Source organism: Aotus nancymaae, unplaced genomic scaffold (assembly GCF_030222135.1).
Source record: "Aotus nancymaae isolate 86718 unplaced genomic scaffold, 86718_ANA_hifiasm-v0.15.2.pri h1tg000014l, whole genome shotgun sequence".
NCBI lineage: Eukaryota > Metazoa > Chordata > Mammalia > Primates > Aotidae > Aotus > Aotus nancymaae.
Genome location: NW_026988425.1, coordinates 31,727,528 through 31,742,812, shown reverse-complemented (window position 1 = coordinate 31,742,812; position 15,285 = coordinate 31,727,528). Strand labels below are relative to the sequence as shown.

The 15,285-nt window shown below is 44.8% G+C and overlaps 1 protein-coding gene and 1 non-coding gene across 5 annotated transcripts in view; both read left to right on the top strand.

The window, feature by feature from the left end:
• The window catches only part of MTMR12 (myotubularin related protein 12), a 93,020-nt gene extending 78,145 nt beyond the window's left edge, over positions 1-14,875 (top strand). For 2 of the 4 annotated variants that reach the window (XM_012459932.2, XM_012459935.2), the window contains 5 exons: positions 2,577-2,749; positions 6,617-6,784; positions 7,822-7,983; positions 8,708-8,767; positions 11,666-14,875. In XM_012459932.2, the coding sequence (XP_012315355.2) occupies positions 2,577-2,749; positions 6,617-6,784; positions 7,822-7,983; positions 8,708-8,767; positions 11,666-12,235 (1,133 nt within the window). In that variant the 3' untranslated portion in view covers positions 12,236-14,875. The remainder of the gene's footprint in view (positions 1-2,576; positions 2,750-6,616; positions 6,785-7,821; positions 7,984-8,707; positions 8,768-11,665) is intronic. The other 2 variants (XM_012459933.2, XM_012459934.2) reach the window with 2 other exon arrangements.
• LOC135274946 (U6 spliceosomal RNA) lies at positions 6,862-6,971 on the top strand. The gene has a single exon (XR_010342689.1). It is a non-coding gene; the product is annotated as a U6 spliceosomal RNA (small nuclear RNA).
• Positions 14,876-15,285: the final 410 nt, after the last annotated feature.

The window sequence follows — 15,285 nt, the reverse complement described above, 5'->3', positions numbered from 1 at the left end:
GGAAACAAAAGGAGTGAGATAGTGTAGAAATCCTTCTATTCCTTTCTCCCTAACCTTGGAATCCTTTGCCTTGGAATTCAGTATTAGAGTTTAAAACAAAATTCTTTCACTTCAGACTTGGCAGACCTATTCACAGTCCAAGAAGGAATTGTTTGGTATCTTTACCAAAGCTCACATTTCTTAATGTTTTGGATTTTGTTTTGTATTAACTGAGCTTGGTTAAAGTTAAAATCTTTTCATAATCCTTCTTATATAAAGAGCTCCGTGGATGACTTAGTTGTTATTTTTATATCTTTGTGTTTAACCACTTTATACAGTTACCATAGAAACTTGGTGGCCTGTGATTTCCTTTTCCTCAGTGGGCTTAACTTGCTGTACATGATGCAAACATTCAGATCAGGCAAGAGCAAGTATAAACCACCACACAACGAAGATTGGTGCCGTAACTAGTTAGATCTAAGCTAAAACCTTACCTGCTGTTTAGAAATATTTTGTTTCGTAAAGCCCCACACTGTAAATTAAGTAGATTGTCTTATGTTTGATACCCCCAAGCTTTTCTCATTCTCTGAAACTCTCTGTAACTGTTGGCCCTAGGTTCTAAGAGCAGCCTGGAACGTGTGTCTTTCTGTGGCTTCTGTCCATCTGATACTGGCTGACCGACTTAGATTTGAATACATTTATTGAGCCCCTGCCATGTGCTGGGCTCTGTTCTTCTGCCTTCTAGACGTTTACAGCGTAATGAGAGAGTTGCCTTAAGTATGCTATTGAAAAAGATCTAACCAGCAATGACAGAACAGAACATTATTTGAGTATTGAGCAACTTGTGAAAAGGAGGAGGGATAAAGATTGGAGGTCTAAGGGATAGAAGGACTCAGGGCCAGAACACATTAATCACAGAGTTGTATAAAGTGAAACCTGAATCTTTGACTGATGGAACTGAGATGTCCTTCACTCCTAGATGAACTACTGAATTGTCTCACCTCTGAAATCTCTTTTAGCCCCTTATCCCATTACCCTTAGGAGTATCGTTAATACCCTTCAGATCCAAGAAGAAAATGTTCCTTAAAAATGAAACTTGTGGCTGGGCACAGTGGCTCATGCCTGTAATCCTAAAACTTTGGGAGGCCGAGGCATGCAGATCACTTGGGGCCAGGAGTTTGAGATCAGCCTAGCCAACATGACGAAACCCCATCTCTACTAAATTAGCCAGGCGTGGTGCTGTGTGCCTATAGTCCTGGCTTCTTGGGAGGCTGAGGCACAAGAATTGCTTTAACCTGGGAGGCAGAGGTTGCAGTGAGTCAAGATTGTGCCACTGCACTCCAGCCTGGGTGACAGAGTGCGACTCTGTCTCAAAAAAAAAAAAAAAACTCATTTTGAAAACTGATAACACTAGGTGACAAAAATAAAAATCTATTTGTCTGTAACCCATGTCATCCCATAGCTGAGGCTTGTTTCCTGGAGGGAGAAGTGTAAGCTTGGACCCAAAGTGCTCTGTGATTATAGGAGTCAAAATGAGAGTTATCACAGTATGAGCACCTCCTAGTTACAATTCATTCTTAAGTTTCTCTAATGCCAATGATAACTAGCACCATCCTCCTCATGGGCATTTTTAAAAAAACAACTTGAGTCACACCTACTTTTGTAAAAGGGAAACTGGGGATGTAGACTCTGACTTTTAGGATCTTAAAACTCTAAGGGATAAAGATGTGTGGTTCTTTTGCTCTAGCTCATGAATGTTAAACAAGTATGTGAGTGGACTTTTCATCAGATGGGTTTGGAAAGTGCATGAAAAGTGGGCATGTGGAAGTAGACCATGGAGAATTTGTCTCCTACGCTAGGCAGAGAAGCAGGCACCTTTGTGCTCCTCAAACACGAAAGGACAGAGCCTTAGAGCTTCCTAGGCAGGAGATACAGGTACCTCTGTGCTCCTCAAACAGGAAAGGATAGAACCTTAGAGTTTCCTAGGCTAGGCAGAGAAGCAGGCACTTCTGGCTCCTCAAACAGAAGAGGACAGAGCCTTAGAGCTGAAAATAGACATAAATTTGCTACAGTCAAGAAATTTTCAACCTTCTCCAAAGTAGAGTTAGTGGAGGACTTAGGAGTGGAGGAAGGGAGGTCTGAGGTGAGTTTGAGAAGCAGCTGAGCCGTGAAGCAGTGAGTTCAGTGACGGAGGCTTCCACACCCCAGGAAGGAAGGGCTTTAGTCTTGGCCTGTGGAAGCTGGCAGGTCATCATTATGTAAATGATTCTGCTGTCTCTGTAGGTGTGGCACACATAGACCCCCACCTGCTGAAAGTAGCTTTGCAGTGCTGCATTTATGTATTCAGTATGCAAATACATACTTAGTCCCAGTGTATGCCGGAACCTGTACTAGACATGCTAGAGCAGTTCATCTCAGTCTGAAAACATAACCCTTTGTCATTGGCCCTTGCATTTAGGGAATAAGAGCATGACCATTAATAATAGACCTTGGTGTTGGGAATCCTACTTTTAACTGTACACATGAGAGCATTCTGAAACTGTCTTAACATTTTATGACCTCCTTCCTCTTTGCACTGCTGCTGGGGCCCCTCCTAGAGGAGAATGCGTCCGACCTCTGCTGTCTCATTTCCTCTCTGGTGCAACTGATGATGGACCCCCATTGCAGAACCAGAATTGGTTTCCAGAGCCTCATCCAAAAGGAGTGGGTCATGGGTGGCCACTGTTTCTTGGATCGCTGCAACCATCTCCGCCAGAATGACAAAGAAGAGGTAAGTTCCCTCACTGCAGACTGTTTCTGTCATGGGGAGAACTACGCAGTCTCTTAATACCTGTCTTCAAATGTAGGGTTACTGCTTGCAAAGTGTAAGCCGAACAGGTTTGTTAAGAAAACTGGGATCATTTCATTGTGTGATGACTTTGGATACTTTAAATAATAGTGAAACCTTTCTCAGAGGAAAGAGTTATTAATAAGTATGTTCAGAGTTTTCTAAATTGTGTACACCAAAGTGTATACATATTTTATAGTTAGAATAATATTTATTAATAAAACAAATATAAAGTGACTCAGTGAAGAAGACTTCTACCTTTTCTACTAAATTAGTCTTTGCAATGAATAGATATGCAAGGTGCAGGTTTTCTATAGAAAATACAGGTTGAATATCCCTTATCTGAAAGTCACGGGACCAGAAGTGTTTCAGATTTCAAATTGTTTTGGATTTTGGAATATTTCCACTCCATTACTGGTTGAGCATCCTTAATCCAAAAGTTAGAGACCAGGCATGGTGGTTTGCACCTGTAATCCTAGCAGTTTGGGAGAACAGGAGTTTGAAACCAGCCTAGGCAACATAGAGAGACCCCATCTCTACCAAAAAATAAAATAAACTGGCCATGGTGGTGCCTGACTACAGTCCTAGCTACTAGGGAGGGCGAGGTGAGAGGATTGCTTTAGCCTGGGAGGTCAAGGCTGCAGTGAGCCATAATTGTGCCACTGTACTCCAGCCTGAGTGACAGTGAGACCTTGTTTCAAAATAAATGAAATTCTTTTTTTTTTAAGTTTTGAATTTTGGAACTGAATGATTTTAGATTTTCAGAGTCAATTTTTTTGTTTTGTTCTGTTTTATTTGAAGCAGAGTCTTGTTCTATTGCACAGGCTAGAGTGCAGTGGTGCAATCTCAGCTCACTGCAGCCTCCGCCTCCTGGGTTCAAGCTATTCTCCTGCCTCAGCCTCTGGAGTAATTGGCATTACAGGTGTGTGCCACCATGCCTGGCTAGTTTTTTGTATTTTTAGTAGAGATGGGGTTTCACCATATTGGCCAGGCTGGTCTTGAACTCCTGACGTGACCCACCTACCTCAGCCTCCCAAAGTGCTGGGATTACAGGCGTGAGCCACCATGCCCAGCCATTCAGTAAATTTTCCTTGCACATAATTTTTTTTAAAATAAAGCACAGGGGCCAGGTGCGGTGGCTCACACCTGTAATCTCAGTGCTTTAGAAGGTTGAGGTGGGTGGATCGTGAGGTCAGGAGATCGAGACCATCCTGACTAACACGGTGAAACCCCATCTCTACTAAAATTACAAAAATTCAGCCGGGTGTAGGGGCACACACCTGTAGTCTCAGCTACTCAGGAGGCTGAGGCAGGAGAATTGCTTGAACCCAGGAGGCGGAGGTTGCAGTGAGCCAAGATCACACTACTGCACTCCAGCCTGGGCGACACAGTGAGACTCTGTCTCAAAAGAAAAAAAGAAATAAAGCATAGGGTTATGTTAATGCTATCTGTTACCAGGGCCTTAGTGGTAGCCTGTGTGGGGCTATGCCCAGAGCCTCTTCTGCTTCTGTCTGGATGAATCACTCCAGGCCTGGGCCTCCAAGTTCAGGCACAGGAGAGTTAGCATTTGAGGTCACTTGGTGAAAATGAGTCCCCCAGATTGTGGTATACATGTCTAGGTGACAGCTGTACACACTCCCTTGGCTGCCTCTTGATGACTGGTAGAAAGAAAACTGAAACAGACAAACTTTCTTTAATCAAATCACCTGCCAAGCAGTGTGACTTGTGGTTTTCATTCTCCAGGTAGTCAGCATGTCTCTCTGTGGTGCAGAACAGTTTGACACAGAATGCTGTGGGCAGAGCATGGCTCCTGATGTCATGGGCTTGGTGGGTTCCTGGGGTGATCCAGGTCTCTCTCACTGAGCTAGATGGTTTCTTTCAGGCCTGGCTTGGACTCCTCTGTGTCCCATTGAGCTGAATAGAAATCACATCTTTCAGTCCTAGAAGGGAATTTAAGGAACTAATTTGAAAAGTTGATGGCATTTACATAACATGGTAGGCAGAGAGCCGATTCTGTGTGGAGAAGAGTATGTTTTTTTTTGTTTTTTTTTTTTGAGATGGAGTTTCACTCTTGTTGCCCAGGCTGGAGTGCAATGGTGCGATCTTGGCTCACTGCGACCTCCGTCTCCCGGGTTCAAGAGATTCTCCTACCTCAGCCTCCCAAGTAGCTGGGATTTCAGGCATATGCCACCATGCCCAGCTAATTTTGTATTTTTAGTAGAGACAGGATTTCTCCATGTTGGTCAGGCTGGTCTCGAACTCCTGACCTCAGGTGATCCACCTGCCTCAGCCTCCCAAAGTGCTCGGATTACAGGTGTGAGCCATGCCACCCGGCCTTATTTTGTTTTTGAGACATGGTCTTGCTGTGTTGCCCAGGCTGGAATACAGTTGTGCAGTCATGGCTTGCTGTAGTTTCAACCCCCTGGGCTCAAGTAGTCCTCCTGACTCAGCCTCCTGAGTAGCTGGGACTATAGGCTCGCACTACCATGCCTAGCTAATTTTTGTGTTTTTTTGTAGAGATGGATTTTGCCATGTTGCCCAGATTGGTCTCAAACTTCTGGGCTCAGGAGATCCACCTGCCTCAGCCTCCCAAAATGCTGGAATTGCAGGCATGAGCCACCATGCCTAGCCATATGTTTTTGTATATCTTGAGAAAAGGGGGACTGGCAGGCACTATGTCTAATGGGGAAAGAGTCTAAGGTCTAAGAAGAGACCTGATCTGCTGTTTACGCAGCTCTTGGAGAAGTCACTCATATTTTCTGAGCCTATTGCCCTGCCTATACAGTGCAGTTCAGATATTTTCCACTCTATTTAATGATACTGTGCATAAAATGAAGTGTGAAATAAAGTTGCTGTACAAATGTTTCTTTGCATCTCAACATGGACACATTGGAGTTTTGAAGGAAAGTTGGGTGGTGACATTTGTGATCTGATTGAAGTGGCTTTAAGAGCTGCATCCCTCCTCTTCTCTCTCATGAGCCCTGTGTGAGACCCTGGGGCCAGCCTTCTGGCATCTCAAATCTTCCCCATTTCCTCCTCTGTAGGGGAGAGACTGTAACATAGCTTGTTTTAGCCCCTGGCAGGATCACTGGTGAATCAGGGAGGATAAGCGCTTTATAAATGACAGAACACACTAGAAACCACTCTCCCTGCTCATCAAGAGCTCGCCTCTGGGAGCTAATAAAGGAGGCTTGCGGATTTGTAAACATACATTTTGAAACTCACTTTCACTGCTTCTGCCTTGTGTCCCATCCCCGTTGTCTTCTGGGCCCTCACTGCAGGGTTGGAGAGGAGGCCTCTCCTTCCAGGTCAGTCTCCAGGATCAAACCCTGTTAGTCAGTGTGTGGCCAGGTAGAGAATGGAAGTTTCCTCCCTGCCCATTACTTTTTATTGACAAAATTCAAAGTAGCAATCGTAATTAAGTACATTTTTTGGTAATGTAGTACTACTAATGAGAAGAATGGAATTTTTTTTTTGGAGGAGGTAAAATTTCGCTTAATTGGGGTTCTAAGTTAGTGTTTTCCTTTATCAGAATCAGTTGCAGATGCTTACTATAACACTGATCCATAATGAGATTTTTACATACCTCATCTTTGAAATGTCTGACACAGATAAGTACATGACTCCACAAGCATGTGATTTCAGTTTAGCATATTTCTCACTTGGGATGGAATGGAGTATTCCGAGTTTCCCAGAGAACAAAGTCCTCAGAAGTGGTTATCCCACAGCTGTGGAGTTGGCCGCCCCTTGAACTGAGGATGGCTTGCTTTGGGCTCTGCCTACCAAGTAACGTATCTTGTTTTCATGCAGGTTCCTGTGTTCCTGCTTTTCCTAGATTGTGTCTGGCAGCTGGTGCACCAGCATCCCCCGGCATTTGAATTCACAGAGACTTATCTGACTGTTTTGTCAGATAGCCTATACATACCTATTTTTAGCACCTTCTTCTTCAATTCGCCTCATCAAAAAGATACTAACATGGTAAGAGTCCCTCTTAGGAACCTGTGTATTGAAGAGGCTCCCTCTCACAAGTATGTGTAATACTGAAGCTAAAAATGGTGCTCCCTTGGCAGCACATACACTAAAAAAAGTTGGAATGATATAGAGAAGATTAGCATGGCCCCTGCACAAGGATGACATGCAAACTCATGAGACGCTCCGCATTTTTAAAAAGATATTTAACACTATATACCAAGCATTGTTCTAAGAGCTTCTTAGGTATTAATATTTAATCCTCACAGCACCCTACGGCATATGCTTTTTATTATCCCGGAGGAAGCTAAGGCTTAAAAAGGATAAGTAACTCACCGGTGGTCACATGGTAAATAATTGGAATTGGAAGCAAGTGTTGAAGCTGGGGAATTAAGCAGAATTCAAAGCTATCCATTTTAAAGACAGTCAGACCAGATGTCCTCCCTTTCATTTGCTTAATGCCTGGAATTCCTCTGTGAAGAGAATGGAGACCAGGCAGAGCAGGAAGCTAGGCTTTTCCTTTCATCTTATCCCCTTTGGTCCCTCCTGAGGCTGTGCCCCACAGGCATAGCTTTCCCAGCTAATCTCAGTGCTTCTGAGCAGCCTCCTGAGGGCTGCAGGGTTTGCTTGAGCTGGGAGATTACCAAATCTCACAGGGCAGTAGGAGCGACAGCCCTGCTTTCAGAGCCCAGCCTTGTGACTTACCAGTTTTGTGACCTTAGGCAGTTCAGTTTTCTGAGCCTTGGTTTCCTCAGATGTAAAATTTGAAAAACAACAGTTACCTCGCGAGGCTGTGGAAGCACCCAGCACAGCAGCTGGCGTGTAGACTGCCTGAAAGGAAGTGTCCTTCTTCTTGCCCTCCTCCCCTACCAAAAGCATGTAGTGAATAACCACAGGTAGCCTCAGCCTTTAAAAATAAAGTGCCCATGATTATTCATTCTCAGGGCAGGGTGGGAGCACACTTCCTGGTGCCTGTTTCCAGAAGTATGTGTTTGCCTTCCTCAGCCCTCCTGGGAAGCCTTCGTGACCTGTGCTTGTTTTGGCAGGGTAGAGACGGCCAGGAGACACAAAGCAAGCCTTTGAATCTGCTCACCGTGTGGGATTGGTCTGTGCAGTTTGAACCCAAAGCCCAGACATTGCTCAAAAACCCTCTTTATGTGGAAAAACCAAAACTGGACAAAGGCCAGCGGAAAGGAATGCGCTTCAAAGTAAGATGTCCACATGTCTAAACCCCCTTCATCTGCCTAGATCCCATGCATGTAATGATGAAAGGTACATATGGATGCTGTTTGCCAGCATGTCCTACCCCTCGAAGCAGTATGCAGAGTTGAGATTTGTGACGGTCAAATTGTCAAGGCCCATTAGAATCCTTTGCTTTCAGCAAATCACCTTTGCCCTGGTGCGACAGGGCCATTTGCCAAATGTCACTGAGGATGCTGCTACCCTAGTCATACTCCATGGAATCATTCCTCTTTTCCCGCCTGTGTGTGTGTGAGTAAAAGGCACATTGATTGCATGGGTTTTACTCAGCTGATACCAGTTCATTTATTATAATAAATAGTAAGACTTTCCTAATGAGCTGTGCCTATAAACCACAGGTTGCAAAACTCTTTCTGTCAAGGGCTACAAAGTCATCGCAATTACCTCTCCACTGTTGTAGTACAAAAGAAGCCTTAGGCTGCTCTGCCTGTGGAATAGCCATTCTTTATTCCTGTACTTAAAAAAAAAAAAAAAGGGGGAGCCTTAGTTAGTAGGTGAACAAGTAGGCATAGCTGTGTTCCAGTGTTCATGAGAACAGGTACCAGGCCAGATTTGGCCTGAGGGGTGGCCAGTTTGCTGACCTATGCTATGAACCACAAATGTCAAAAACTCATTTTAGTTGATAATCCCAAAGTTCCCTAACTGATGAATTATTTAACTGACATTTCCTAGCTCTGTCTCCAGGCCCAGAATTTCTCCCCCACAGAGTCCACAAAGGAGAGAGCAGTGATGGTAAGTCCAAGTCGATGTGTGTCACTGCTTTCTCCATGCCATCCTCATCCTGCCTGATCTGGAGGTGCTCCAGAAAGCCTGGCCCTTTCTGCTGTCAGATTTGGTTCCATTCTAAACAGGACTGGGGACCTAGGTGAGCCACAGCCAGCAGAGGCGATGTTGGCTGGTGAGCCACTCAGAATGGCCACTCTGCCCTTTTAAGGACCATAGGCCCAGAGTGGAGTTTCCCCTTTCTAGTTGAGCATCTCCTGCCAGTTTGACCAGAATTCCCTGAGCCCCTGAACAGCTTGGCCAGAAATCGGTTTTTCTTCAGTGTGTTGTGCCCCCTGGTGGCTGCATACACATTCTCATGAGCGCCGGATTAGGACCATAGAAACTGCCCTGTGCCAGAGTGGCAGGGGACCTCAGAGACGGCGAGGACGACCCCTTGTTTTACAGGGGAGAGCCTTAGGCTCCCCCTTCCAAGAATGAATTTCATTTCTCTCCTTAGCTTTTCTTTTGTTGTTGTTGTTGAGACAGAGTCTCACTCTGTTGTTAGACTGGAGTGCAGTGGCGCAGTACAACCTCCACTTCCAGGTTCAAGCTGTTCCCCTGCCTCAGCCTCCCGAGTAGCTGTGACTACAGGTGCATGCCAACATGCCCAGCTAATTTTTTGTATTTTAGTAGAGACTGGGTTTCACCATGTTGGCCAGCATGGTCTTGATCTCCTGACCTGGTGATCCACCCGCCTTGGCCTCCCAAAGTGCTGGGATTACAGTCATGAGCCGCTGCGCCCAGCCCTCAGATGCAGCTTTTCTAATCATCTCTTTTCCTTGGAGATAGGGAAAGCCAGCCTAAGCAACAAGAGTTGGCAGGTGGGAAAGCACTGAGCTGAAGGGTTGAAGAATTGCAGGTCACACTAGCTAAATCACAGTTGGGATGGGGCAACAAGAAGCTTTGAAGCCTTCGGGTAAGAAGACCAGATATCAGGTGGGGTGATGTGTTGAATGGCCTAGTGGCCTGGGGAAGTTCTGCCGAGAGTCCGAGGAAGCAGGAGCTGAGCAGCATGTGGCACTGCCATGTGAATGCCACACGGGAGGGACCCACTCCAGTGTGCAGCCTCAGTGTCAGCCGCCGGCTTGGGTCAGGCTTTGGCCTGTAGAGCTGCTCACATGTCAGCTGGTCTTGAGTGCTCCCTTCGCTTGGGAGATAGAGAGAAGAGGGCTTCCAGGACCAAGGAGAGCTCAGTAGAGAGCCCAGGCTCTGGAGCCAGACTATTTGAACCACCTTTGGCACTGAGCAGAGTGCCTTCGGCAGATTGCTTCCCTCTGTGCCTTAGTTTCCTCATTTGAAAAATGGGGCAATAATAGTGACTTTGAGAATGAGGTGCTCAGTGAATATGAGTACTAAGCACAGAACCGAGCAGGAGGAAGCACTGGGTGACAGTTCAGTTTAGTCTCTACCCTGCCCGGCACAGCTTCACAATGGAGAAAAGAGAGGCCACTGACTCCTGGCCTTCATCTCTTCTCTCCCTGGATGGAAAGTCAGAAATCCTGGTCACTTCCAAGTTGTGGTCTTGTGGATGATTTTGCTTTCTTTTTAATATTTTTATTGTTATTCCATATTTCATAATATGGAAATAATTTTCTTTACAATAAAGAATATCTTTTTACAAGGAAGAACCACTGATGGAAATATGTTAGAGGGTTTTAGAGTGAGCCCGAAAATTAAGTTATCTCTTCTTACTTCAAATGAACAGTAGCAAAAGAGCTGGACAAACAGCTTCTCCCCCTGTTTTTTTACTTCTCCTCTGAGCACTGGGGACCCCCATGACCTTCTGACCATATCCATCTTTCACAGCCCTTTCTTTTTTTTTTTTTTTTTTCGAGATGGAGTTTCGCTCTTGTTGCCTAGACTGGAATGCAACGGCGCGATCTTAGCTCACTGCAGCCTCTGCCTCCCAGGTTCAAGCGATTCTCCTGCCTCAGCCTCCTGAGTAGCTTGAAATTACAGGCACACGCCACCACACCGGGCTAATCTCTTGTATTTTTAGTAGAGATGGGATTTCGCCATTTTGGCCAGGCTGGTCTTGAACTCCTGGCCTCAGGTGATCTGCTCACCTCGGTCTCCCAAACTGCTAGAATTACAGGTGTGAGCCACTGCACCCAGCCTTACAACCCTTTCACAGTGCGCCCCCAAATATGATACTCTAGCCACAGAGAGAATTACCAAGGGGGAAAAAATGAAAAAGTGAAAATGTTCTCACATTTTCTACTCCACGCAGGTTGTCAGACAAGTCTGGTCAACTTAGCTGGTTCGTCAAATTTCTTTGCTCTCACCTGCCTGTTTTCCTTTGTCCAAAAGAATCTTCATGACTTAGGCTTAAACTTCTGCTGGATGCCTGATAAGCTGCTATTTCACCCATGCGATAGTATCTTCCGATAGTCACTGCCTCCTTGCAGGTGTTCAGAAGACTGTAGTGGTTAACAGCCTTAAAGTTCTCAAAGAAGAAACCTTTTTCCCTTCAGAACATGAATAGGCCTCACTCACAAGTTCCCCTAAGTCATTAAACTATCTTAAGTTAAACAGCTTTTTCAGAAGTACTTTGTGTCCTGTGGTGCCCCTGTGACAGAGGAGGAGAACGCTGAAAGCTCCTTTCTCTGTGTCCCAGCATGCCTTTCTGCACAGACGCCATGTGCACCTGGTTTCCCATTTGTTTCTGGTACAGGGTGCACTGTGAGAATAAACAGGAACCCCCCCACCTCTGGGTGTTACAGCATGTTAATGAGTGTGCATTCACATGACAATGCTGATGTCTCTTGGAACTTGTTAAAGCAGGGTTATGCTCTTTTTTTGATGGCAACAACTGTTAACTGTACCTGTTACGTTAACCAGTGATTTTTGTGTTTTGTCTCAAAGCATCAGCGACAACTTTCTTTGCCACTTACACAATCTAAGTCATCTCCCAAAAGAGGATTTTTCAGGGAAGAAACAGATCATTTAATTAAGAACCTTCTGGGCAAGAGAATTAGCAAACTTATTAATTCGTCTGATGAGCTCCAAGACAACTTTCGAGAGTTTTATGACAGCTGGCATAGCAAGCCTACTGACTACCATGGTTTGTTGTTACCGCATATTGAGGGACCTGAAATCAAAGTCTGGGCCCAGCGCTACTTGCGCTGGATTCCAGAAGCCCAAATCCTAGGTGGTGGCCGAGTGGCCACTATGAGCAAACTCTTGGAAATGATGGAGGAAGTCCAGAGTTTACAAGAGAAGATCGACGAGAGACACTACAGCCAGCAGGCCCCTCAGGCCGAGGCCCCCCGCCTGCTGAGGAACTCTGCCCGCCTGTCCTCTTTGTTTCCTTTCGCTCTGCTCCAGCGACATTCCTCTAAGCCAGTCTTACCCACCAGTGGCTGGAAAGCTTTGGGAGATGAAGGCGATTTGGCCAAACAAGAAGATGAGTTCGTGGACCTAGGGGATATATGACCCGCTTGTTGAGTGATTGTGAGAGGAATGTGGGAGATTGGGACAGCGGATCCCTGGATTCGTGTCACGCTGCAGCTAATGCTGGGTCCTTAGCCTGATGCTCCATTGGAATAAACCTGGGCCTTCGGGAAAAAGGGTGGCTCTCGTTATTTTTCATGGTTCTAAAAGACTATGCAATTAAAACCGCATCTGTAGTATTATTAATTGGAGGAAATTATTACTTGACCCGTAATAAGGTTGTGGCCGTTTTCTGATGCCTGAGTATTATACAGGGCCCACAATGGCCAGTTTACTACCAGAAAGGACTTCAGTAAGATATTCCTGGACTTGATACTTTCTTCGGATCCTCTTTGTGCCAAGATAATTTATCTAGTCATTGGGAATAGTAAGTTTCTGTGTAACCCATCTCAATTATAGAAGCAAGTTCAGCTTTATGTATTTGTATGGTGAATTGAAGATTCAGATAGAGGTATTAAGATGTGTGGCATTTACTTAGACCATCACATTTTTCCTTACTACGCCCCCTTGCCTGTAAAACAGCTGGGAAGTTCCACTGGTATCATCCATCCTGATGCTTCAGGCCGTCCCCCCTCCTTCCTAGACTGTGTCACTTTGCCTATGGGTGGGGGCTAGACAGCCACCCCGCCTCTCTTCTGTGCTGCCAGCCCCAGGTCTTCCTCCGCCTGCTCCACTCCACTCGCCGCTGTCCCTCTACACTCCCTGCCTTGGTGCGCGTAGTCCCAGTGTCTCACTGCTAAGGCTGTTGGTTACACTGGGGGATCTCTTTCTTTGCTTGAGGAGCTTCCGTTCCTCTGGAGTCTCCTTGTGTTTAGAACAGATTGCTTCGCCTTTTCGCCTTTTTCTACTCGCCTGTTCAGGCTTTGAGCACTTGTGATTGAGGTTTTCTGCAGCGACCTCTGAGCCGAGTTCCTCACATTCTTTTACCTTTACGGACCGATGGGATTGGGTCACTTTTGAATGTGGCTTTCATAGGAAAGCAGTTAAAACATAAATATCAGAAGTGGTGATGATCATATGATACCTCAGTGATTTAAAAGCCATAGAAGAAACTTGACTATGCCTGGTCACCTTCTTGGATCTGCTGTCAAATGAGATACATATATATTTTAATGCAGGAAAGTATACTTTGTAAGAACAGCTTTTTTTGTTCTCAGTGGAACCCTGTCAAATCCCATAAAAGAGAGGAAAAAAACAAAACTCGTTAGAATGTTTTAAATCAAATGTTTACCTTTTACATACATTTGCTCTTCAGTATGGATCCCAATTTGAATGTTATGTGTATAGAGAAACTTCCACTTGTTCAAGGGCAATAAGAAAATGTGAGGCTGGGCGTGGTGGCTCACGCCTGTAATCCCAGCACTTTGGGAGACTGAGGCAGGTGAATTACTTAAGCCCAGGAGTTCGAGACCAGCATGGGCAAGATGGCAAAACCCTGTCTCTACTAAAAATACAAAAATTAGCCGGGTGTGGTGGTACATGCCTGTAGTCCCAGCTACTCAGGAGGCTGAGGTGGGAGGATCCCTTGAGCCTGGGAGGTGGAGGTTGCAGTGAGCCAAGATCGTGCCACCGCCCTCCAGCCTGGGTGTTGGAGCAAGAACTTGTCTCAAAAAAAGAAATTTGAAACTGTTGACTAAGAGGAGTTTCTGGGTTTGTACTGAATTGTCTTTGGTACATACAATGAATTGTTTTGCTGTGCTCCCCACTCTGTATGAATGCAGGAGCCAGGTTGGTCTGTTAAGATGAACAAAGGTTGAGGGGAGGGCAGGATTCATGCATCTGGAGGCCAAACACGTGTTTCCTCTTGATTGCCTTAAGAGTTAGTAGCAAGGTCAGTGTTAGGCTTGCAATAGGGATTTTAAAATACACTAACTAGTTCCTTAGCTACTTTCACATACAGTCTATAGGCCTTCTTAAATTAGCACTAACCTCCACTTCCTTCTTTGCCCCATTGCCTCCCAAATATGCTATGGAGCTATTTTTGTTACCACATTATAACATGAATATTTATACAGTAGCCTTTTCAGGCTTCATAATTTTCATTCCAAAAATGCCCGGTGTGATGCTTTACACTCTACGAAGTATGGTTTAAAGGCACAAGGTCATGGCCTTTGTCATAGCAGTTGAATGTGCATTTAAATATTTTTCTATGATTTTTTTGTAATTACAATAGAAAAATAAGCTGTTGTAACGTGTAAGGTCATGACAATTTTTGTATTTATATTTGAAATCAGATTTCTATAACTTGTATTTGTGTACAGAATTCTCAATGGGTTTATATATTGTGAAATTTTTATCCAAGATTGGGACGTGGATTATGCTTAACAGTGGAAACTGAAATGAGACCATTTATTTTGTTTAAAATGCTGTAATGTGCAAGTTTGGAAATGTACATTAATTTACTGTATATAATATCTTGAGTTTGTTTATACCTCCAGGTTTTTACACTGAAGATAAACTAGCTTTAATTAAATTCAAAATGTTTTTTTCTTTATAAGGGAATAAGCTGTTGAGCTAAACCTGTATACATGTGCTATTTTCTGGATGCACAATGAAAGTTTATACTTGTATCTCACTGCATCAGATCTGATTGCAGAAATTAAAGCACAATTTACAAGCAGTTCTGTACTTGGTGTGGTGGGTATAACACGTGGAGTAATCCCTTTCATTCAGGAAATATTGAGCATGTACTGGGTACTTGGCAGGGCCAATGGGGACGGCAGTGAAGAATGGAGTTTGCATTCTTGTGGGGCACAGGGGAGGTTTGGTGGTGGGAACAAATAACCAAATACTGAAAATCTCAGCTGATTTGCAGTAACATGTATATCACAGCACTATTCACAATAGCAAAGACATGGAATCAACCCAGGTGCAATAGTGATGGACTGGATCAGGAAAATGTGGTACATATACACCATGGGATACTATAAAGCCATAAAAAAGAATGGAGCGAGTTGTGGTGGCTCATGCCTGTAATCCCAGCACTTTGGGAGGCTGAGGCAGGCAGATCACAAAGTCAGGAGTTCAAGACC